The sequence below is a fragment of the Fistularia commersonii genome, chromosome 7 (genome assembly GCF_037954325.1).
Source record: "Fistularia commersonii isolate RoL2024-O1a breed Wild chromosome 7, RoL_Fcom_v1.0, whole genome shotgun sequence".
In the NCBI taxonomy this organism is placed as follows: domain Eukaryota; kingdom Metazoa; phylum Chordata; class Actinopteri; order Syngnathiformes; family Fistulariidae; genus Fistularia; species Fistularia commersonii.
The window spans coordinates 9,778,572-9,803,108 of NC_141290.1; the positions used below are offsets into that span (position 1 = coordinate 9,778,572).

Below are 24,537 nucleotides of genomic sequence, written 5' to 3' on the forward strand. Positions count from 1 at the left end.
ACCCTCTTGTCAACTGGAGATTAAAATGAAAGATAATCCAGAGAAGCTGCTTGCTTTCTGTCCTCTCCCCCGTGTTTTCTTTTCTTGTGCCCGCCGGTTTACCAATTGGCACCCCATCCCAGTGTAAGCCGCAGCCTCACATTGCAAAATGGCACGCATAGAGACTAGTCAATATGTATGGACATGGTTTCGGTCCATTGTTTGAGTTTCACTTAGCACGGACTCCCGTGCAGCCGCTCCTCCGGCATACTGATTGCCTGCGCGTGGGAAAAAAGGCCGACTTGAGGGTGAGGGGGCTCCAGTTAGAGGGGAATGGTGGAAGATTTAATCGTCAGCTCAGGTATTTAACGTCTACTGTAATGGCCTTTACATCAGAGGGTAGAAAAAGACACTTACATCCTTTGCTCGGGCTACTTTTCCTGTTCGTTTTGCCCCAGTCTGGAGGTAAAGGTTCATTTATCGCCTGTATCTGGGTCAGAGTGAAATATTGTGCTTTACCTTTTTGATCAGGCGAGGGAGCAGAATTGTGCTCATGATACGCTTTTCACCCGTGATGTACTTTGACCGGAGACCGGCTAGTGTCGGTTTATCTTGATTCTTTATTAGCACAAAGATCGTAACTGTTGACATGCAAACCCGCCAAAATCACAATATTCTACCCACAGCCCGTCCGGTGGAGTTCTCCCGTCCGATCTGTTACCTGCATCTCCATGCATGGACAAGGAACCTTGATGTTGCCTGTATGCCCAAGAGCTTTCAAAATAGACCTTTCTGTTTTATATCTCAGCCCGAAGCCGGTAAACTGAGTAAAAGTACTACCAAAATGGAATTTGGATTCACAAGTGTTTTTTTGTTGTTTTTTTTGTTTTGTTTGATAATGACTGTGATTGGTGTCGATGGCAACGTATTCACGCTTAAGAGCACACATACACATTTTGCCAAAATACAAAGTTTGCATGTCATCACACAAACCCAGACAAGGAGGGTCCTCGGGTTCGAGCTCTTCCTTTGTGGGCAGCTGTTGGGGAACAATTGTCCCCTTGAGATGCAAATGTGGTAACCTTGGAGTCAGTTGTCCCACACTGGCACTTAAAATAAATGCTATGAAAGAAAAGTTACTTTCATATGCTTAACTTGAGTTCTCTGATGAGCACGAGCTAACTCTCTTAGCAGATGTAGGTTAGCCTATCATACAGTTGAGGGGTCATCCAGACCTCCTGGACTCTTTAGACCTCATTTGTTCAGTGATATGCTGTCATCAGTTCATGCCGCCAAATGGTTGGAATTCATTCTGACACAGCCTCTGTTTCCCTGTGGTTTACACTTGTGTGTTTGTACATAATTTAGAGGAAAAACACAGCTCATTTGACAGAGACTGGTGAGAGGAATTATGCAACCGCGAGAAGACTTTGACTGCAGGGATCCAAAACATCAGACGTTGAGCAGACAGTTGTCATCTCCCAAGTTCTGTTGAATGACAGTGAAGTCAAAGGGCTACATGGCACACGCTCATTTCCCAACACCCCAGATCCGCAGGAAAGCCAACTACTGTCTCCTCGTCCTCAAACGTCAAGTCAGCTGTCAGACAGCGAGGCCTGGGGGGTCGCTGTAAGTCAGGTTTACATTGCTAATTTCGTCATCCAGACCCAAAGCTCTATACATCGGCCAGAGTTTATATTTGACAGGATGTCCAGAGTGCGGGCTCCCAGTCCCGGTCTGATGTCCAAAGTGTGATGTAATGCAAGCTTCTGAAACGGAGTTTGACAAACAAGTTCAATTAGGAGGCCAGTAAAAATCTCTGGCTAATATTTTCAGAGATACTTGTTCCTTAGCTTATGTGGTCACATTGATTTCCATCCTGGCATACTGCAAACTGCTAAACCGTTGCAAAAGCTGTAACTCTTGTCGAATCTGTCTGTCTGTGCAACGTCTCCTATCCGCGTTTGCTTTACCAAGGGTGGAGTTCAGCTCCTTCACGGATACACACCTGGGCTGGCTAACAGGTGACAGCCCAGCAGGTGACGTGAAAAGACTGTCGGGTCAGAGGCAACTCCCCATACCTTAGACTTTGAAAAGGGACTCGTCTGTGCGGACTGACAGCCTAGCAAGACTTCACCGTCATGCTGCTTTAGCTAAACAAACACCGGAGTGTACCTGACTGTATCTCTGCTCTTTGCATACTTTGCCCGAGCGTGTTGATGTCAAAAGTATCCCTCAAAAAGTAGCAGGATATTTGGGAAAAAGAAAGAGAACCACTCAGAGGTGCCAGTGGAACCTGTCTGGGCCCGTTGCAGTTTCCATCGGCTGATTACGTGGGAGAAATTATCCGCCGCTCCCATACCCCTTTTGTGGCTTTTGCTGGCAACCCTGCTGTACCTGCACCTTTAACTTGGAACTTTAAAGGGACAACACCTCGCCCTCCACATTATTGTGGGTCATAACAACTGCAGGCCCTGTGTGCGGGTCACATAGCTTTCTTTAAAATCTTTAACAAGGCTAACATTGGGAGCACATCCAACTGTCATTTCCACTGTTGCTTCATCAACTGGGCATCAGTACCCCCCGAATACCCTACTATATCCGAGTAAAGTTTTGAAAGAAGGTAAAACGGGAGAAAGCACTTGCATCAGGTGTTAGGTCACTCACACTAATCAAGCCTGAATTTAGTCTCTGCAGTTTTGGGAGAAAACAGCTGCAGATGAGACAGGCGGAAACATCCTCTCTGACTTTTACTCCCATCTGAAGGCGCCGTCTCGTAACCCAGTTCTCCGTCGCCACCACGCAGCCTCTTTGCTGTCAGAGAGATTTAGTCTTTCTACCGCTTTGAGTCCTCTCTTTCGTTTGGCCAACAGCCCGGTTCCATGCCTCGGTTTTGCACAACTGGGGGCATCCGGAGGGCATTTTCGCTTCAATATTGGGCTCCATCAGACCTCTTTTTTTTTTTTTTTTTAAACTGCTCTTTATTGTCATCATCCCGAGCAGCTACGCAACTGTCTGGGACCAGACACAGTGAGGGAAGAAGGGCGGTTGGGGAGCAACCAATCTGCACCTCCGATCACTTCGGGTGTCTGATCGTATCTGCACACCGGTGCGCCGATGATCAAACCATCTTGGGTTTCACATGGGTTTTGTTGTGTCTGTGCTGTGAAGCGTTGATCTCCACGCTGAAAGAAGCTCCTGACGCTGCGGGGGTGTTTCCTTTTTTTTTTCATTTAATTCTTTTTTATGGTTACAGTACCCAGTGATGGATACGCTTAGCTTTTTTTTAATTGGGGAAAGGTGGCGCTGGTGCTTGTGGTGGTGGGGAGGGGGGTTACAAGAGAGAGAAATATGGGGGTGTAGAGGAATATGGCTGCTTTTCTCTTGGTGACAGTGCCTGTTGCCATGGATGTGGTTCTCCCATTGGCGGAGGTCTGGTCCAATCACTTAACAGTACAGATTGTTTCATCATTGAGAAGTTTTTCCCCTCTTCCATCCTACTAGCCAGTCATTTCTTCTCTTTCTGTCTCACTTCCTTTTTTTTTCCCTCAAATCTTTCTTAACACCCCCCCCCCCTTTTCCAAGTACAAAGTTGAATCATAGCCTGAGGTTTACAAAGGATGCCGGGGCGGCCCCGTCCCTCCTTTTATTTATTTATCTATTTATTTTTTAAATTTCTTATTTATTTTTTTTTTTTTTTATGAATTACATTTTGCAGCCTAAGTTGAACACCTGCAGAATGAATGATGCTTAGTAGCAGCTACATCATCATCAAGATGTCATTAAAAATTTGCATTCAAATGTTTTAAAAAGCTGGGAGCTTGTCAACATCAGCATTGTAATCACCTAAAAAGGTGATTATTGACTCTTTGCACCCCGGGGTTGTTTAATGCCCGAATTACCTAATTTTGACGGACGGACGGTCGTGGAGTGCCCCTGAAATACAAGGGAACCTTACTGATTGCACGAATTATCGCGGCGGTGAGATGGGCTGAGCCAGGAGACCTGGAGGAACTTCCACCTCCTGGTTTCATCGGAGAACGTTGGTTCACTACTGCCAAATGATGCATATACTACAATTCTGTGAAACATGCAATTCCCATATCATTTTAAAACAGGAAATAACACATCGATATCTCCACACGTCATTCGTGGCGTCCGTAAAATGTCAGGAAATTGATCTAAAAGTAAATTGATCATTGCATCGTTCCCATTTGAATTGAGATTTTTAAGTCACACAGATAGCTTCTTTTTTTGAAAGCTTCTAAGTGTTCATTGAACAAGGTAATTGAAAGGGCAATGCAGCAGTATGACTTAAGGGCACCTCCCAGGAAATTTAAGCAAACATAGAATTATGGTCGTAGATAAGCTTATTTTTGCCGGGCCTTCACTGGATATATCCATGCCGGATCAGTTCATATGTCTGGTGCTTCTAGAGGAGGCAGTTCGGTAATGATGTCGCTCGCCGTTTGCACGGTTCATAGCTCCTAACCACAATTGTCATATTTTATGGTATTTACTTGTTATCTTTGATGCGCAGGCCATTGTTCCCCCTCCCTCACCGCCCTGTAGCACTTAGAACTTCATCAATAATCCATACGGCACCAGGATTCCCCTCCTCTCCGCCAGCCCTTCTTCATTATGCAAAGAGGAAATTTTAGTTTACACGGCTAAACATGTCCGTCGCCGGCCGCGGTTAAGTAGTTTTGTTTCTTCCATACGGGGTCTTTACATGCAGCAGAGCTGCACATACTGTGGACGGCGAGCGGTGAGCGCAGCGGAGGGAGGGCGACTCGAAGAGATCTGCTGAAAGGTGGGTAGGCAGGTAGGAAGGTAAATAGGGAGCGAGGAAAGGAGGGAGAGAATGAGTCATAGCTCGTCCCACAGGACTGAGTGGGCCGGCTGAGTGGAGGAGGATGGCGTCAGCAGCGGGCCTGACAATTTAAGAAGACACGTTAAAGGGAGGAAGGAAAAGAGAGGAAGAGACAGAGAGCAAACACTTAGGTGTGGGCGGACGGCAAGAGCGACGCGAGAGGTGGACGGCGGGGGGGGGGGGGGGGGGGGGGGGGGGGCAGGCTGGGGTATCCTCCACGCACCGGGAGAGCAAGGACAGAGGGGGTGGTAGATGGAAGGACGGAGAGAGAGAGACATAGATGGTAAAAGAGAAATCCTGTCTTCCGTTGCCCCCCCCTCCCTCTCATGGCTTGTCGTATCAGAGCTTTCATTCTGAGGGTCAGTCGGAGTTTAGAAAATCTATATTCTGTTTTGCTGTGGTGTGAATGATCCGGGCTGCAGGGGAACCTGCCCCCCCCCCCCGGTCCGATGCAGAGGGGGGAATCCTCTCTGACATGGTCGAACAGTTGTACACTCACACTGCAAACACTGCTGATATGTGATATGCGCTGGCACTGCGCTCAAACTGCCATTACAACACACGCGCACATCCACACACGCGCATGTCAGCCTCCGCGCTGTAAAGACACAACCTCGACGCCTTTTGTGAAATGGGTTCTCTCTGACGTCAAACGGGTGAGCTGAGCAGCAGAATGCAGATGAGGCAAATCGGGCTGAGCTGCCCGCGTTCCCCCCCTCCTCCCCGCTACCGCTGCCGCCGCCGCCGCCGCCCGTGGGTTTGCACAGGCTCGCTCACGTCTTTTTTTTTTTTTTTTTTTTTTATTTCGCAGCGCTTCCATTCACCTCCCATCTTTTCATTCAGCGTCTGCAGAGACGGGCGGCGAGGCATAACCGGCTGCACACGATCCTCCATATTGAAATACAAACTGCTGTATTGAATGAAAACCAGGGCTGCCCCCTAATGGTCGACAGTGGATCATAAGATTATTTTGTTGTAAAAGTCTGTCCTTTGCTTGAATGCTTCCAGAGACTAATTACTGATAATCACACGGACGGACGATGGGTGTTGCAGTCGTGTGATTATCTGTCCCCAAGTAATGGAGGGGTCCAGATGGAAAGGGTGCGCCAATGGAAAGGCGCCGAGCTTTTGCGACTCAAGGACTTCCGTGCACGAGTGCGGCGGGAGCATTTGCAAATATGAATGGGGGGTTTCCGATGGAGTGCTCACAAGCGCAGATTTTTTTCTTCAAAAGCTGAGAATATCAGGGTTTGTGTGTCATTTCAGATCCTACCACACTCTGGTGGATGGGTTTTGTGCTATCTGATAAGTTGCAACCCCGATGTGGACTATGTCTGCTGCTCTGTTGTAAGGCAGTACCCCCACTCACTTCTCTGCCTTGCTGCTCACCATTGCTCAGACCCTGACCTAGCTTGGCCCGAGGTGGCTAAATCAGACTGTGAGCTCATACCTGCACTAAATATGCAGTTTTTGTGATTGTGTCTGAGGGCACTTCAGAAATGTGGTCTTGCTAAAATCAGCGCGAACCGATCAGTGCTTTCCTTCTTTCGATCTTTCCCCTATCAAACTCTCAATCTTTCAGTTGTCTCTGGCTACCCCTGCATTGCTTTTGCAGACATTCAGCCTGGTAACTCGAACCAGTGGGCAGTGCAGCGTTTGACCTGCCGGTGTCAGCTGGTGGGCTGTCGTCAGGAGGGCCACGTCCAGTAATGTTTATTGAGGGGGCTCATCATTTCCTTCACTGAACCGTGATCGGTGACGGAGACGCCGGTGATTTTCGTTTGTGGGGGGATGGTTGGTCAGGCTTCCCATCTATTCAGGGCTTGGCGGACGTTTTAAAGTTTCCTCAAGAACAGAAAGTTAAGGGGGGGTTTTTCCCAGGGGCGTTTAGTCCGGTGTGCCCTTCCGGGTCCACTCTGATCCCCGACTACTCATTTCGCACCCTGTTCTCAATCCACAGTCTTAGGCGTAAGACACAGCGCATTTTGAAATTCACCGCTGACTTGGATTGAAAGTGTCTTTTGTTCCCCTTTGACTGACACAACATGGAATTTCAGGACTTCTTTTTCGCAGCGTAATCCCTTTCAGCGAGTGAAATTCAAAGGTTCTCTTTGAAACTACCAACTCCATTGTGCCCTCCTCTGTGCCACAATTGCTTGTCATTATGACCAAGTGTAACAACTTCCTCAAATGAGCAAATATCCCTAATCTCAGAAACCAACAGCATTCCCGGCCTGTGTTTTTTTTTTTTACTCACCCTCCTTGTGCAAAATTGAGCCTCCATCTAGCTTGTTTCAAAATCCTGTCTGCATCCTCTTTATTTATTTTATTTCATTTTATTTTTTAAAAGCCGCCCATAACCAGACAGAATGCGCGATGTAGCAGTTGCGGGCAGCGGTGACGCTGTTGGAGATTTGACGGCAATGAATCTGGGAGCAGCAGTTCTGCCTGGTTGTAGGCTTTATTTTATTTATTTTTTTTAAATACCTACAACTCAGCTGGGGGCTCCATTTAAGACATGATCAATATTTTCCTTTAAACTGTCTCTGTCTCTTTGCATTAAAATATACTGTGTTTTGTCTGCTATCAGGAAGGTGAACCATTGCCGAATCCTCCCTGCCAATTAATTTCAGCCCTATTGCCACACTAGCGGGAAAATGCTTTGCTAAGCAGCTCTTACGGATGCTCTATTTTCTGTTAATAGGGGGTTTGCAAGTTACCTTGTGGTCAAAGTACAAACTCAGTTGCAATATCTTATTCAAAGAATAACCAAATGTAGAAAGGCATCGATTGACTGGTGGAGACTTTCTCGACGATAGTTCGCAATGTCTCAGAGTCAATAATTCAATGTACTTGCCAAACGTAAGTAACACCGGAGGTCCCTGCGCTCATGCGAAGTGATAATCACACGGACGGACCTGCGCTCTGGTTTCACCTGCGCTCTTTTTCCCTCTACACTCACTGGTCGTTTTCAGTGTTACCTTCGCCGATGACACTGTGATTGTTTGTTCAAAAGCTGTGAGGAGGAAGTTGTGTATTGGCGCCATGCTAGCAGGTGATCAACAAGAGAATAAAGCATGTGCTATTTGATCTCCAACAACCACCTATTGGTTTTGACCCTGTCGAAGTTATATATGAATAATATAATGTTCTTTGAGAGTACTGATTGGGACTTGGCACCAGACTGTTTAAAAAAAAACAACGACCTCCCAACCATTTCCTTTGTTTTCTCCTGTATGTTTTGTCACTGACTCACCTCCGAATCCTCACGCAAACGTCTCGGATTGCTTTGTCCCCCCCCCCCCCCCCCCCTTTTTTTTTTCCCCTGACAAAAATCCCATGCATGAATGTGGGTCACTTTGCATGTTGCGTCTCATTCGTGTTTTCATTACTAAACATAGTGAGGAGACCAGGCGGACTTGTAGGAGACCTTGAAATGTTTGGTGGAGAGAAATTCCAACATATTAGACCCTTACTTTTTACTGGTAACATAACAACACTGGTACCTTGACCAAAAGCTGTGAAAAAAATAAAAAAGTGAATAATTACCTCGACCATGTGCCAAGTGTGAGCTGAGGCAGCGGTGAGGCTTCTACTTCGGAAACAGCCAACAGGTCAGCCCGAGCTCAAGTTTTATTAGCGTTGATGACTGCTGAATGGATGGCGGCATCTGTGAATCTGCACTGAATGCGACAGTGGCGGAGCGACTGGTCCACGGAGATTTCCAGATTTGATCAAGTTTTGTGCTTCAGTCACCGATAAGTAGTTCAGCTGTCTCTCTTTTGGAATATGTCTGACGTTGCCTGCATTATTCAAAATGAACACGGCTTGGCTCACTCTGTGTTGTCATCTCCTAGACTGGAGCGATTTAATCATGCAGGCCTACAGCGCCCCATCTATTGGATTTCCGACCTGCAGTCTTGTAGATTCTTCTTAACCACAGATGCAAGGGTGCGTTGAATAACGTGGCATCTGGTTATTTTTTAAGACGGACCCGGACGCTGAGCTTTTCTCTCTGCATCAGTTAAAACCAGACCGGCCATGTACTTCTAGCAAAGCGGTCAGACCCTTTCGCGACAACACCGCCACTTTAACGAGCGCTGTTGGTGGGGTCTAGCTACCTAAGCAAAAGGCGAGCATGTGTGGAGCCACTGGAATGAAAGGAACATCAAATCCGAAAGACTGCGCATTGAACAGGGCATTTATTTTTAGCCCAGAACATTTGTCCAAAAACACATTCAGCCTGTCACCCCCAAGCAGCTCCAGAACATGTTGGTGTAACATCCCCATTTTTGAGCCCTGCACTGCCATGTTTTATGTATATTAGTCCATTATAGTTCACGGATATCTGGAGAAGGCCACCGTTCCACGTTGTTTGCTATCACCCACGAGCTGACTTGCATTATAAATTTCAGGAAAATGTTCTCTTTGAGCTTTGCTTGCCACGCTCGTTGTCGTCGTCTTCTGGCTCTCTGCAACGTGGTCGGTGCGGTGAAGACACCCGAGAACATCATTGTTGTTTTTGAAGGCGCTTCACTACTCACCGGATTCATTCAGGCAGATTTAACTTTGTGTGACGAAGAGCCAAACCAAAGTGAACGCCACTTTTTCCGCCCACGCTCATATCTTTGGACCAGTCTTGTTATCTCCGCCTCTACTGCGTGTTTATTTTCATACGCCCCCCCCCCCCTTCCCTTCTCACTAATAGTCGTGCAAGACAAATGGCAGCAGCACTCAAAAGTGCTGTAGCCATCTCCTAGCAACCCCCGTTGGCAAGTTGGCGTGGCTGTTAAGGGAAGGTATGGGGGAGTGTTGAGGAGAAAACGGAGGCCACATGAAAAGGCGGTGGGTTTAAGCAGGTTTTCTGCCCCTGACTGATACGATCTGCATTCGAATTATCCATCCATCCATTTTCTGCTGTTTAACTTGGGGGCAGCAGCCTGGAAACCCAGGCTTGGTTCGCCCTGGTCACTTGGTCCAGCTCTTCCGGGAGACGGTCCCAGACCAGCTGAGAGACACAGTCCTTCCAGCTCGTCCTGAGTCTTCTGACGGGGGACATGCCTGGGGCACCCCACCAGGGAGGTGTCCTGACCGGAGCCATCTCATCTGGCGCCTCTGGTTGTGGAGGAGCAGCGGGTCTGCTCTGACCACCTCCCAGATGGCCGAGCTCCTCACCCTATCTCCAGGGGGAGAGCCCGGACACCCTGCAGAAGGGATACTGATTTTGGCCTCCTGTATGGGTGATCTGGTTCTTTTGGGTCACCACCTGCTGCTCGTGACCGCAGTTGAGGGTTGGGACTCGGATCGAGCGGTAAACCAAGAACTTTGCCCCTCTGCTTAGCTCCTTCTTCAACACGACTGAGCACCGCAGAGTCTTTCCCACCTTCCGCTCCAGTCTCCCCTCACTTGTGAACAAAACCCCGAGATACTCAAACTCCGCTCGGGGCAGGCTGACATCCACCTTTTCCAGGCTGAGGGCCTCGGATTCCGAGGATCTGCGTCCTGGCCACTTCGCATCCGAGAACAAGGTGGAATGGAGCCAACGGGACCACATCATCTGCAATGAGCAGATTCTGTTCCAAGGATATGTGGCATTATAATGTACTCCTTTCTGGTAATCTACACCCAAACACCATCAGTGGGTCAAAGGCCGATGGACCGACGGAGACATCGGCAAAGCGGTGAACGCCGCAGACACAGAGCCATTCTAATGAGCTTATCTCAGTCGGTTGACTTGAATCAGCCGGGACGCCTCGATTGCAGCGAGGGTTACCATGGTGATGACCACTCTGTTTCCATTGAATGAGGTGAAGGTCCCCCTCTCGAGATCTGGCTTGTTGCTAAAAGAAGCTCGACTGCTTTTTACCTCGAGGGGAGACAAGAAACTGTGAGAGACGGTCCTTCTCGGAGGCCCCCTCCTGAAAAACCCAGTGTTGGGTTTGGAGGTTACGCCTCTCTCTCGGATGTGTGTGTGTGTGTGTGTGTCTGTGTGTGAGGAGTGGAAACGGCTGCAGCAAAGGAAGAGCGCTGAAGAACACCTCCACAAGCCGGCCGCTGGATTGAGAAGCACCCCAAACGCTGCATCCCCGCTCCGAGCCGCCCACTCATGACTGAATCACCCAGACCGGATGGGGAGGAGGAGACCGGGTCTGAAGTAGAGCCTGTCCGGGCCTGCGCCGCTCGGGCCCGACAGGCTGCGGGAGAACGCAGGAATATCGTCTCTGACTAGACATACTGTCCAGCGTGAGCCTGGCGTGCACGCCGGCTCTGAGTGGGGAGAAGGTGTCAGTGCCTGCGCGTCATTTCTGGAATCAGCAGCAGCAGTGATGAGTCACCCGGCGTGTGTGTGTGTGTGTGTGTGTGTATAGCATGACGTCATGCGTGTCTTCCTCCTCTGTCTCTGCTGCCCAGGGCTCCCAAGTGGAGGACCGACCATGCTGCTGCACTGAGCCAGGGAGGAGAGAGGAGAGGCGCCCAAGGACCGCCGAAGTGGTGGCCGCCGCCCCCACCCTCACCCCCTCCCTCCCCCCGTCCGGGTGGGTGAGCCGCTGTCCCTCACCCCCCGCCCCCACCCACCGCTGACCTTCTGTAAACACCTCTTCCTCACCCGCCGAGCGGACTCGAAGGTGGCTCCCATGATAAAGCGCGTTTCGTGACCCAGGTAGGTTTGATTTGTGTTTTTTGTTTGCTTGGTGCTCGGCGGCGTGATGGAGGAGAAATGCTTTTCTGAACTTTTCAACCACTTAAAAAAATCGGCTCCCTGTTAATGAAGGAATGGATTAAAGATAATTTGAAATGGTTTATTTAAGTGCGTCCTTACGTGGCATCGCAGTACTTTTTGGGATTAGCATCTTAACTGTCGGGCCATGCGGTTGTTAGCCGCTGTGTTTGCTCAGTCTCTCCCCCCCTCCCCTTCCTCCAGGCTAAGTCTTGCTATGGATCGTGCTTCTCCTCCTGCCGCAGACCAGCCCAGGACACTGCCTTAGCGGCCAGCCTCGTTCCCTGTGTGCCGTCCGCAGTCACCCGCCTTAAAGTCCAGCACAGACCCAACACCAATTCGAGGTAGATCAGAGCGCTCCACGCACACATCCACACCTTGGCTAGTTTACCGCCAGAAAGGTGCACATTGTAGTTGCCACGAGTTTCACCTTTCCCCCTCCCCACCGCCGCCGCCTGGTCTGTCGACACTTGTCTTCTCAGTGGCGCCCAGGTTCCCCGCCGCCCGACCCTTCTCGTGGATTCCCCTGCCCTCTCCCCCTCCCCGGAAAAGATGTCCGTGAGCCTGACGACGCACATCCAGAAGGAGGGAGAGAGTGGCCCACTCATTGAGCCCTGCGGCCGAGGCAAGACCTCCCCTCAGCCACAGGGCACCAAGGAGGGCATGGGGGAGGGCCCGGAGCCGGAGGACAGCACCCCCCAGGATGTGCAGGTGGACAAGAGGAGACAAGATCTATAGCATTGAGTTGTTCAGCCCCTATATTGTTATTTTAAACAGAGGATAAATGCAGCCCTGTATGGACACTGTATATATGTATATATGTATACACAGGGGAACCTTGACTTATGAGTGACTGGTTTTCTGAGATCCGAGCAGTAGCACAGTGGATTTTTTTAGCTTTGTGATTCGCGCCCAGATCTGAGTTAGAAGCAAGCGGGATGAGAGTTTAAGACAGTTAGACCTGCCTCTCGGTAGCACAGAGAAAATCATGGAAAAACACAAGCGTGTTGTGGACTCGTCCTTGAGGAGATGGAGAAGTTCTGTGAGATACGGTGATGAAGACCATTGTCTGTGAGAAGTAGGGAGATATTTGTGAGGATTTGGTGCAGTGGATGCCAGGAATGCAATGGACAAGCCTCGGAAGAGTTGTTCAAAGCTGGTCGGGGACCGTTTGAGGGTTTTGAATAGAGGAGCATATTCACTCTGTCCATAAATGAAGTTTAGACATAAAGTGTAGCAAAGTGTGCACGTTACATTTAGCAACACATTGTAACATTAAGTGTGAAGCCAGTATGTTAAGTTAATCAATAGAGCAACAAATGAAAAACTCCTCAGCTCATCTTTGCAGCCGGCATCTTTATCCGATCTTCAAGGTAAACACACTTGAGAAAACCACTTTATTTCTTTGCAGTCTCTTTTTTTATACATTATTTATAAAGTACATTTTTCTTATTTTAAAATGTGTAAGGAAACTGGGGTTCTGGAACAGATTCATAGCATTTAAATTCATTTCAATGGAGAAATGGAATTTAATACACGAGTTAATTGAGTGATGAGCTCGGTCACCGTAAGTCAAGATTCCACTGTATATCCAACATTTATAAACCAGGTGATAGTTTCATGGGTTAGCAAGCTAGATTGTCTGAATTAATTAATTAGTTTGTGATTTGAATCCATATAAGGAAGTCAATGACAACAACAGTCCAGGATTTGGAAGGGCAGAGCTGCTTGATTTCATTTATGTTCTGCTAAATTACTCAGAAAATATACTGATATGTGATGAGCCCATTTTGCCAATCTCTTCTACAGAAACGAGTGCCCAACCATAGCCATGGCAGGAAAAGGGCCAAAGTAAGTGTTCTCTCGCACACACACACACACACACACACACACGCACACACACACACACACACACACACACTCAAAGAAATTCAAAAGTCTGCCGCCCCCCTTTTCATCGTCACTCCACCCAAGTAACTGTAAGCTGCCTCTTGAAATAACCCACGCTCCCGGGTTGCGTAAGGCGACCTGCCGTTATTAGCGTCCTAATCCTTTGGACTAGCAACTCAAGACGCCCCTCCTTATTCTCATTGGCTTAGTCTTTGTCGCTGTAAAAGAAGGCAAAGTCGGCGTCACAATGCGCCAAAGACAATCTATTGGCGATAATCTCTCGGGATTCCCTCACATCTGGGAATCATTCTTAAAGATCTCTGCTGCGAGCAGACGATGGGCATAGCCGACGTGCTGCATCAGAGCTCGGCGCGAAGGAGACAGTCGTTATTGTACCCTTTGTTCATCTGTTATTTACCGTCCAGAGCGGGTTCATTGTGAATTGCCATTGGCAGCCTATCTGTCCTCAACTCACGGGCCTGCCTTCCTCTGTTTCAGTCGAACGCCAAACTGAAGCTGGTGAGAAGTCTGGCAGTGTGCGAGGAGTCCTCCGGCCCATTCTCCAATGACGGGCCACCAGAATCGGTACTCCTCCTTGACCTAACCTTCTCCAATCTTGAAAAACATTAACCTCTGACCAGCCCTTCCAAACTAAATGTGACTCGAAATACCTTTTTTTGGTTGTCTCGGCTCAGGATATCATCCAGCTTCACATCAGCTGTCCCTCAGACAAGGAGGAGGAGAAGTCCTCCAAGGATGAGTACGAGAACGAGGAGAAGGAGAAGAAGGATAAGGCCCCTCGGAAGATGTTGTCGCGCGGTAAGTTGCCAGGCCGGCGCTGCGTCCCCACATGGCTTCGCCGCTTATAGACAGGAGGTTTCACGTGATACCAGGAGGGGTATTAATATCCAGACGGCTGAGGTGCGGATCTCATGTCTTTAAAGATAATGGGATTCCTTCCTGGACTTCCTCTTTTATTTAAAAAAAAAACAAACAAAACAAAACCAAACAACAATTGTTTATTTATTTTTTATCACCCGCCGCAGTCATCCTTTTAGTGTCAGCCCTCGGGGTGTCCTTGCAGCGATAGCGGCAGAGAGGAGACGGCCGTCCCGCCGGTCCAGTGTAGCGGGAAATAGTGGGAAATGATCCCCTGAAGAGCGTGTGCATGTGTGTGTGGATGCCTACACTGGACCTGAGTGGCCACCTCTGCCACTCAGGTCCAGCGTCCCAGAATAACCCTGAATGCTGCCAGCGTGGAGGAGTAATAATTTAAGCAGTATCCTGACATTATTCTTGATTTTTTTTTTTTTTTTTTTTTTTTTTTTTTTTTTTTTTTTTTTAATACATCAATGATGCATCGTGCTCTTGAACCTCACACTGTCTGGGCCCGTTGTATATTAATCCTCCTCCTTTCCCCGGCAGACTCCAGTCAGGAATACACGGACTCCACTGGCATCGACGTGCACGAGTTTCTGGTCAACACACTGAAAAACAATCCCAGGTATGAGACCGCTTTCGTACGGCTGTACAATTTCTCTCCCGCAAATCAATGCGTAAACAAATACGTCGACGGGGCAACTGGGACCGCCCTGAAATCAAATGAAGAAGAACAGCCCTGTTTTTGTTTTTCTTCTCTGAACCTTCTGGCTCAGCCGGCAGCTGAAATACATCGACATCTTTCCAAAGAGTCCCCTTGCGCCGTATGATGAAGGAAAAGCGTGGGGTGCTTCATGGGATGTCTCTATCTGTTGTCAAAATCATTTCCCCAGTGAAGCACCTCATTGGTGCGTCACAATGTTTGCCTGCCTTAGCTGCTATGCTAGGAGTCCAGCGTGGCTAAGTGTACTGTGCTGGATAAAAACCCTGCAGCTGTTAACCACTTATCTGAATAAGATAAAATTAGATAGACTTTATTGATCCCACAATGGGAAAATTCAATTGTCACAGCGGCATTGCAGGGTAGAAAAGTGTGCATACATTAACTGTAGAAGAATATGCAAAGAAAGGATATAGATATAAATAAACAGAATGTATAATATTTACAACACAATACAAAATATAAAGAGAAATAAAAGAAATGCCTTGCGCAGGGAATGATAATAGAAACAACAGGCGAACAGTGGGAGATGTTGGTTGTAAGAATGAAACAATAAGTACAGTGTCCTGGAGAATGTATAAATATTGTACTGATGAGAGTGGTAGGGAGAGATGGAGGCTGTGGAGTAGAGCAAAAAAAACAACTACAAGAATTTGCGTCGGAAAAATTGTAACTCAGGCCGAGCCAGTGGGATAAGTGGATTCATTAAACTTTTTTTTTTTTTTTTTTTTAAATCACACTCAATGGCGAGACACTGAGGCCGAGCCAGATGTGTAGTCGCGTGACATCTCAAGGGTTTGACGTTTGTTTAAACTTCACTTCCCACTTTTGTTGAAGTTGTTGCCTCGGCCAACCTTAATATTCCGAAGCCCGGCTTGCATGGAGTCGATTAGTTTCGCCGCAACAGAAATATCTAGTGGCGACGTCGGGTGCTGATATCCCGCTCTGATCTTGTCTTCGGTGTGCTTGTTGTACTCTTACCGTTCTGTCCTGTGATCTCCAACCCTCCACCCAAATCCTTCTTGGACCCGCAGGGATCGAATGATGCTGCTTAAACTAGAACAAGATATCCTGGAGTTCATTAATGACGACAAGTAAGCCACGCTCCGCACCCGTTCCCTCTTTATTTATAGAGTGCTGAGATAATAAGACCAGTTTGGCTGCTCGCGGTCGATTATTTTTGGGGGCCGAGTCGAGGCTGGGAGTATTTGTGATTAAGACGTATGTTTCCCTGAAGGGGAGCACTGTTAGCCTGGGGTTTTAATAATCTTGCCCGGTAAATAACTGATTTCTTTTTATACAACCACTAGTTTAAATGCTAACTTCCAGTAAAGTAACACACACTATATTGGTCTCACAAAAAAGCATGCTAGTACTACAAATACTGTGTAGAAAATACCTCGAGTATGCAACTGCTAAGGGGTAACGCTACATCTGGCCAAACAACTTTTCATTAAGCTAAAAACGCAAACCTGTTTGTTGCAAGTTTTTGCAAAATGTGCACATCGGCTCCGCAATCTGCTGTCTTGATGCCCCATGTGCTGCTCCCATAGCAACCAGTACAAGAAGTTCCCTCAGATGACTTCTTATCACCGTATGCTGCTGCACCGCGTGGCCGCCTACTTCGGCATGGACCACAACGTGGACCAGACGGGGAAGGCCGTCATCATCAACAAGACGGGCAACACGCGCATGTGAGTGTGCACGGCGGCGCTCTAAGGTAATGCGTTCCTGTCGGAGTATTTACAGAGACCGTTTCATCCGCCTGCAGCCCCGAGCAAAGATTCTCAGAGCACATCAAGGATGAGCGCAACGTGGACTTCCAGAAGAAGTTCATCCTGAAGAGAGACGACGCCAGCATGGACAAGGACGATAATCAGGTACCTCCTGATGCATGGGTCGATCTTTTTCTTTTATTGCTGTAGCAAACGCAAGGCATTTATAGCTTGATGAAAAACGGTAAGACATCAAGGAACTTCCCTCATCCTTCTTTGTTTTCTGTTGAAGTTGTGTGTTGTATTATATACACAGGAACCTTGACTTCTGAGTGCATCAACTTCTGGGTTTTCTGAGATACGAGCTGTCGCTTCATAGATATTTATTTAGTTTATTTTGCCTTGTGATTCGAGCCAAGATCTGAGTTTGGAGTGAGCGGGATGAGCTCTTGACACCGACGTGGTTGCCGCTCTCTGTGAAGTGGCGTTTAAATACAGTGGGACGTTCCCCTGCCACTGGGTAGCCCAGGGAAAATCATGGAATAACTTGAGTGAGGTGTGCATGTTGTTGACCTGCCCATGAGGAGGTGGAGAAGTTGTTGTTGGTGAGAAACCATGACGGAGAGCATCATCTGTGAAGAGGCAGGAGACTTTGATGGGGATTTGCGGAGGATGGCGGGAACGTCAACAGACAAGCTTCGGAAGACTCGCTCAAAGCCGGTCGGGGACAGTTTGACGGTTTCGAAAAGAGGAGTGGCTTCACTCCATAAGTGGCTTCACATGTCTATAAATGAAGTTTAGACATAAATTGTAGCAAAGTGTGCATGTTACATTTAGCAACACATTGTAACATTGTGTGTAACAAGCGTGTAGTCAATAAGTGATTTTATACATGATCTGTTATTTAGAGTGTATATTTTCTAATTTAAAAACACAAAACAATATCAGGGGCTGGAATGGATTGATAGCATTTCAGTTCATTTCATCTGGGAAATTTTATTTGATATAAATCAAGGTATTACTATATATGTGTGTATACATGTCTATAAAACTTTTTCAAGCTGTGTAAGGGACTTGTGTTCAGCGTGGTTCTCCAGGGAAGGCCTCTGCAGCAATGATGGCTGCCATTCACTGTGTCGGGGCCAATCACCTAGATTGGATTATGTGCCATGACATCCTGTTGGTTTTCATTCCCAGCCTGGCCTGCAAGGCGTTTGCCCCGATAACTGACCCTTGATGCCCCTCTCCTTTCTGAAAACTCTGCAGGGCTGTTTAACTTTTAAGCTCTGCAAACAGTGGAAGTGAATGGGCATCCGCACTCACTTCCTGTAGCACCTGAGCACATCAGTTGCAGAACACACTCCATCCGTCTATATTTGGACAGCTTAACTTCTGGCACATCTTGGCAATGTTTAGTTTGTTTGCTAAACGTCCCTTTAGCGGACAGAGGAGACCGTGCAGGCTGCATTTACCCTTTCCTGACCTGAGGAGGAAGCACACTACAGGGTTTGGTCAACACCTTGAGAACGTCTCTGAACGCCTCCAGTGTGATGTCAACCCTTCAGCGCAGCAGCTGATGACACACTCCTCTGAGGGCTTACACTTTCAAACGCAGATTTTTGCTGCTGGATCTCCGAAACCCTGTTCCTCCAGGCCATCCTTAAAGTCAGAGCGACTTTTCATTCACCACTTTAACACCTTTTGTCAAACTCTTAATTGCGAGTTTGCATCGGGACCCCTCAGCAGATATTCAATGTGAAGCATGCTTAAATGCTAACCGCTCCCCGACGTGTGTTTTGTCAGATCCGCGTGCCGCTGCAGGACGGGCGGCGCAGCAAGTCCATCGAGGAACGGGAGGAAGAATACCAGCGGGTACGAGACCGGATCTTTGCCCGAGAAGTAAGTTTGGGACCTGCGCCGCTGCAGGGGCAGGTGTTCCCCCTCCGTTGCTTATCAGTGCCACGGCCCCAAGAAGAATGATGCTTTTCATAATGTGCAGGTGTCCTTTTTTTTACAGTCCTCTCAGAACGGATACATCAACGACAACAGGTAAGAGGACCGACTCCAGCACACTCTCCAAATGAACTCATACGACCATCCATCGCTGCCGCTAACCCCCCACTCCTCCCCTCCTTCCCCCGTGGGACCAAACCTTCTGACCGCCATTCACCCGGTTCTCAGAACCAGGCGACCGTCGGTTGCCGCGTGAAGTCTCCGAATTGCCCAGCGACTTCACACAAATTGATTTTCATCACCTCGCTGCTAATTTCCCCCCCCCTTTTTTTTTTTTTTTTAGCAATATACTGTCTCTGAGGGGAGGGGAGGGTTGGAGGTGGGCGTAGAAGTAAGACCGCTCACACAGCAGTTGCTGTCAGCTTATATCCCAAAGCATCCCGGTCATTACGGGGTGAGGATTACATCGTAATATGCTGAGGAAGACGAAGTGCGTCTGTGGGGGGGGGCTTTCCGCCAATCTAGAGTTTTTGCCTTGTGTGCGCTTTTTTTTTTTTCCCCCCTTTTCTCTTCTTCTTTGTCCCCCCCCCCCCCTTCCCTCCCCTCGTGCTCACCTCTAACACACACCTCTCCCATCGCCCGCCTCCTCCCTCAGTTCTTCTCCGCTCAAACGCAGCCTTGTAACTTCAGCATTTTCTCCCGATGTTAACCCCAACAGACTCTCCACTGAGGGCTACTGCTCTAGCTCTCAAAAGCGGAGGCAGATTTTTAGGTATTGGGGCGCTGTTGCCTTTGACTTGTGTGTTGCCATGCCCATTTTTTTTTTTTTTTCTAAAAGTGGTCGAGTCATGATAGTTTGGTGACGTGTGATGACTTCTATATCCTTGCTTGGCGTCAGCGGCTGATTGATGGCTTTCTCCCCAGTACTGCACCTTGGGGCTTCCCATGACCCCTGCATGGCTGCTTTGTGGTTTCACCGGGGGAGGGGCATGTTCACCCGCCATCTTTTTCTCTCGCCAAGTTTTGCCACCATCGTATCGCATTAATTGTTTTACCTGTACGAAAGATGGCTGTCAGGAAGTCCAGGTTTGGAGCCATTTAAAAACGCAAGAGGTCTGTGGAACGGAAAGATAAGAAATATCACAGGATGTCCCTGACTTGCATGGGAATTCTGTTCTTACAGTAGCATGATTTGCGTCACAAGTTGGAACTCACATACTGTACATAAGTCCCTTTGCTAACTCAGTGAGGTCCGGAGAGGCATATGAGGGTACCGGATCTGAGACAGTGGTGCGACTTGGACCAAACAACCGGCCGATGTTTCGCCCTTTTCCGAGTTTTTATCATATCTAATATCCCTTCCGCGGAGGTGGCTTTCCCTTTTTTCGAGGCACAAAAGTACAACTGGCGAATGTGAACAGGGCCGTCTTTCTCAAAGCTCCGTTTGCCGACTAGTTCTTATCTTGATACAAAAATCGGAGATGCCTACGTGACCATGTAACACTGAAGGTTGAGAACGTCGCAAACCGAGGACTTCCTGTGTTGGCATTTGTGAAAAGAATAATTACAAATGACTCAAAAATGAGTTAGACGCATTCGGCGTTCTTCGTTGTACGAAAAGGTCTAGTATCTGAGTAAATCCCACCAAATAAAATCTGCCTACGGACAGAACAGTTTCATGAGCTGTCTAGCTCCAATTGCGCAGAAGAAGACGACATGGAGGTGGAAGCTGGCATAGCGCTATGTTCAGGGAATAATAACCGTGGCCTATCAGATGGGTTGAAGGGTTCTTATCTTCTTACTGCACTGCTTCACCTCGTGAAAAACCCTGATAACTAGCTTCTTACTTGTTTAGGTCCGAAATGTTAATGTTCCTCTGTGAGGTCCAAAACCCCTCTGAGGCGCAGCAGTGTGCCGGAAGACCTTGGACCTCTTCGTCGCTCCATTTCTTATTGCTTCTGTCCATTTTGCTGAAAAACACCTGACCAGTGATGGCAGTAGTTTTTAAAAATAACGCTCCGCAGTCCACAAGAAGTATCTTATGAAACTGTAAAAAGACCCTGCCTCGCTAAAAGGTCCCTCAAAGCTGAGGTCCATGGTTCCTGAATGCACCGAGATGCGTTGTAGGTCCCAGAAAACTTTTAGATGTTCTAGAGATAAAAAGTCAGACTGCAGCGTTGAGCAACTTCCCTTTTTAAGAAAATGGAAACATGAGACATTTGACGGTCTTAAGAGACATCATTTCTGGTTTTAGATTATAATCCAATGATCTTGGTTCTAATTCAAAACGTTGAATGTATGAGCTCCGTCTCTAGCACCGGCGTTTGCTGAAACCGCCGTCTCGGGGGGGTGGGCAGTCACATGCGCGCTCAGCCCGCTCTGATCTGTGTCGGCATGGCCCCGTAAACAAGTTCGGGTCTGCTTTTGCGGCAGAGCACCCAATGTTCCTTAAAATAGGCCGTGGAGAGCGAGAGAGAGAGAGCTCAAAATAGATCCTGCAATAATTACAGTCTCTGAAAAATTTATCAGCCACAGCCTTCAAACAGCAGCGGCTCGGCTTTCACAGCCCTTACCGCGGGAATCTCCACGCCCCAGACGGGTTTCCCTCCCCTTCGCTCTCCGCGGCCGTCCCCCTGCCTCCTGTATCTTGGAGGAAGGGGTCAGTTGATGTTTTCGATTCCGTCGCTGTCCTTGGCAGCCGGCCTCATTATCATGACAGCCGCGGCAGCGGCGACCTTGTCCGCAGCATCATAGTCTAGGAACCCATGGTGGTGAACCAGTGGTGGAAGTTTTTGTTTTTTTAATGGTGTGTACGTATGTGTGTGCACCCTCAAGTTAGTGCGCATCTTTTCCAAAGTGTGTTTATGGTCCTCAGCTCAAGGTGTATCTGTGCGTTTGTGTGTTTATTACCGCTAATAACACTAATAAATGCATGTGTTCTGTGTGTGTGTGTGTGTGTGTGTGTGTGTGTGTGTGTGTGTGTGTGTGTGTGTGTGTGTGTGTGTGTGTGTGTGTGTGTGTGTGTGTGTGTGTGTGTGGTTTCTGCACAAGCATCTGATATTCTCTCTCTCTCACTCACACACACACACACACACACACACGCACACACCCTCTCTCTCCATTGATGTGACACCTGCAGCATCGTTTCCCATTGCATGTTCTGGACGAGTGAGTGTGTGTGTGTGTGTGCGTATTAAACTGAATACTACTGTTTGGTGGCTTGTTGCCTGACCCCCCCCCCCATGGTCTGACCGGACCCACCCCCAGGATGCATCTGTGTTGAATGCCCCCTCCTGTTACCTGTCAAAATGGCGGTTCTCATCGTCTCTCTGCATCGTACCTGAATGCCACCCTGTTTTGCCTCCTGCTCTTTTCTGTGTTCACTTCCTCCTCTTTTTCCCCATCATCTGTTTCATATATTCTTCCCCTCCAGCCATTTTCTCTCCTCTGACCTCCCCCAACTCTGTAATTCACACTCTTGTTAACACTCCTCTCTTTAACTACTTTCCTTTAGCGATGTTTATTGTCCCTATTATCTAATCACGGCGTCTCTTCTTCTTCTTCCTCCTCGTCTTTTTTTCCCATCAGAGGGAACCGCGAGAGCTCAAGCCGGGCGTCAAGCAGCCGCCAGAGCAGCACGGATAGTGACATGAAATGCCTGGAGCCTCGGCCGTGGAGCAGCACCGACTCGGACAGCTCGAACCGCACCCTCCGGCCGCCTGTCACCAAGGCCAGCAGCTTCTCCGGCATCTCCATCCTGACCCGAGGGGACAGCCTGGGCAGCAGCAAGGGCTCGCAGGGTAGCTGCAAAGGCTCCCGCTCCGGTGAGAGGGCCGAGCACCTAGCTAAACGTTAGTGATCTAGCAGGACGGTGTCGGGTCTCCGAGGCCGCTGCCACAATAGGAGGCTCGGAAACAAGTGAACTACAGGACAGCCAGGAGTACATAAAAACCAAATAAGCGTGCTAACAGAGAGGCTTAACACCCAGGAAACTGACATACAAACATCCATTCATTCATTATCTATACTGCTTATTCTGCAGTTGTGGTTGGGGGTTCAGCCTATCCCAGCTGTCTGTGGGGGAAGGCAGGCTCACCTTGGACCAATAGAAAGGCTGCATATAGAGACAAACAACTATTCACCCTCGCATTCAAGATAAGATAATACTAATACTTTAATGATCCCCATTGTGTAAATTCAAGTGTCACAGCAGCAAACATCATAGAGACATACAGTCACCCTGTCATTTACATGTCATACAGAGACAACCATTTATTCCTTCAGGAATCTGGTGAACCTGGTGAGAACATTAAAACTCCGCAGAGAACGGCCCCACTGTCGGGACCTTTCTGTGAGGCTGAAGCGTTAACTGCTGCGCCACCTCAAACTGTTATTCGGATGCAAACGAGAGGGTATATGCCAAATGTAGCGAGGACTTCCTCCCCCTCCTTATTTATTAATCAATTGTTTCCATGGAAATTGCGGGCTCATCGTTTTTCCCCCTGCAGAAATGAACGCCGCGCACTTTTCTGTATGTGTGATGTATTCTCTACGTCAGTGGGCCGTCCTTCAGTCAGTCCTGACGTGTGTGTGTGTGTGTGTGTGTGTGTGTGTGTGTGTGTGTGTGTGTGTGTGTGTGTGTGTGTGTGTGTGTGTGTGTGTCCACAGCCTCCCAGTCCAGCCGTAGCCTGCTTCCCTGCCCATCGCAACCGCCGCAGCCCCAGCCCCAAGCGCCGCCTCAGACCGCCCTGCTGCCGACCCCTCAGCAGCACCCCTTGGGCAACCACATCATCGCCCAGGTAAGCGCCCCGGGGGAGGGGGCCAGCTCTGTTTCCTCACCGGTAGCGCAACGGTGATGCCGACTCAGACATGATTGGAAGCCATCCTCCCCGCCCCCCGTTAGTTTCTCCCCCCGCGTAGCAGAACGAAATTATATTTGAGTTTTTGCCTTTGCATTGTTTTTTCCTGCATCTTTATGGTCTGGATACTTAATGCAATTTCCAATTGCTGTCCATCTGCTCATTAACAGCCTCTCCTCTGTAATCTAACCCACATCCTTCCTATGTCTTCATTTATCTTCATCTCCTGGTGCGTGCCTGCCTCTGGCACCCTCCTCCTCCTCACTGACTCCCTCGTCTCTCTCTCCTCCTCCTTCTCTTCTCCACCCTCTCCTGTCTTGTTTTCCTTCCCTCTTCCGGTAGCCGGTAGCATCACTGCAGCCCTCTCAGCCCGTCTCCTACTCCAGCCCCTCCTGCCCCCAGGTCCTCCTGCCAGTTTCTCCTCCCCAGCAGTACACAATGGTACTGACCCCTTTTCCTAGACTTGCACGTAAAGTATTTCCCACCACACCTTTCTATTAACTGAATTTTGCCACCGCACATACACACCCGCGGTCATTTGAGCGGCTTACCTGTTTTGGAACCGCGCACGACGCTCGGTGGAGCTGAACACCGGTCATACGGGTCACTTTCGTCCCCCAGGGAGAAGAGCTGGCGCCCCAGTTCAGCCAGATGACCCTGAGCCGGCAGGGCTCCAGCGAGAACCCTGAGCCTCCGCCCATCTACCAGGCCCCCCCGGCGGTCATGTCTCAGCACCCCCCTCCGCAGGCGGGCTACATCATGGCCACCACGGGTCAGCCCATCGCGCCCCCGTCCGGCTACCAGCCGGCCACCGCGCATCCCCATCCTCCGCCTCCGCCCCCGCCTCCATCCCAGCCCGTCATGCAGGCGGCACCGCCGCCGCAAGGCTACATGCAGCCCCCGCCACCTCAGCAGGTTAGTGACTCAGATGCACACAGCTTTGCATGAGT

General features: G+C 48.9%; 1 protein-coding gene across 4 annotated transcripts in view; it reads left to right on the top strand.

Moving 5' to 3' along the window:
- r3hdm2 (R3H domain containing 2) overlaps positions 1–24,537 on the top strand; it is a 38,176-nt gene that overhangs the window by 7,912 nt on the left and 5,727 nt on the right. Inside the window, exons 2-18 of one of the 4 annotated variants that reach the window (XM_086149728.1) lie at positions 11,264–11,513; positions 11,775–11,914; positions 12,053–12,281; positions 13,380–13,421; positions 13,959–14,045; positions 14,156–14,279; positions 14,886–14,964; positions 16,095–16,154; positions 16,614–16,754; positions 16,832–16,940; positions 18,579–18,674; positions 18,775–18,824; positions 19,447–19,500; positions 22,317–22,552; positions 23,397–23,527; positions 23,930–24,028; positions 24,209–24,502. In XM_086149728.1, coding sequence (XP_086005854.1) covers positions 12,123–12,281; positions 13,380–13,421; positions 13,959–14,045; positions 14,156–14,279; positions 14,886–14,964; positions 16,095–16,154; positions 16,614–16,754; positions 16,832–16,940; positions 18,579–18,674; positions 18,775–18,824; positions 19,447–19,500; positions 22,317–22,552; positions 23,397–23,527; positions 23,930–24,028; positions 24,209–24,502 — 1,761 coding nt within the window. In that variant the 5' untranslated portion in view covers positions 11,264–11,513; positions 11,775–11,914; positions 12,053–12,122. The remainder of the gene's footprint in view (positions 1–11,263; positions 11,514–11,774; positions 11,915–12,052; positions 12,282–13,379; positions 13,422–13,958; positions 14,046–14,155; positions 14,280–14,885; positions 14,965–16,094; positions 16,155–16,613; positions 16,755–16,831; positions 16,941–18,578; positions 18,675–18,774; positions 18,825–19,446; positions 19,501–22,316; positions 22,553–23,396; positions 23,528–23,929; positions 24,029–24,208; positions 24,503–24,537) is intronic. The other 3 variants (XM_086149729.1, XM_086149730.1, XM_086149731.1) reach the window with 3 other exon arrangements.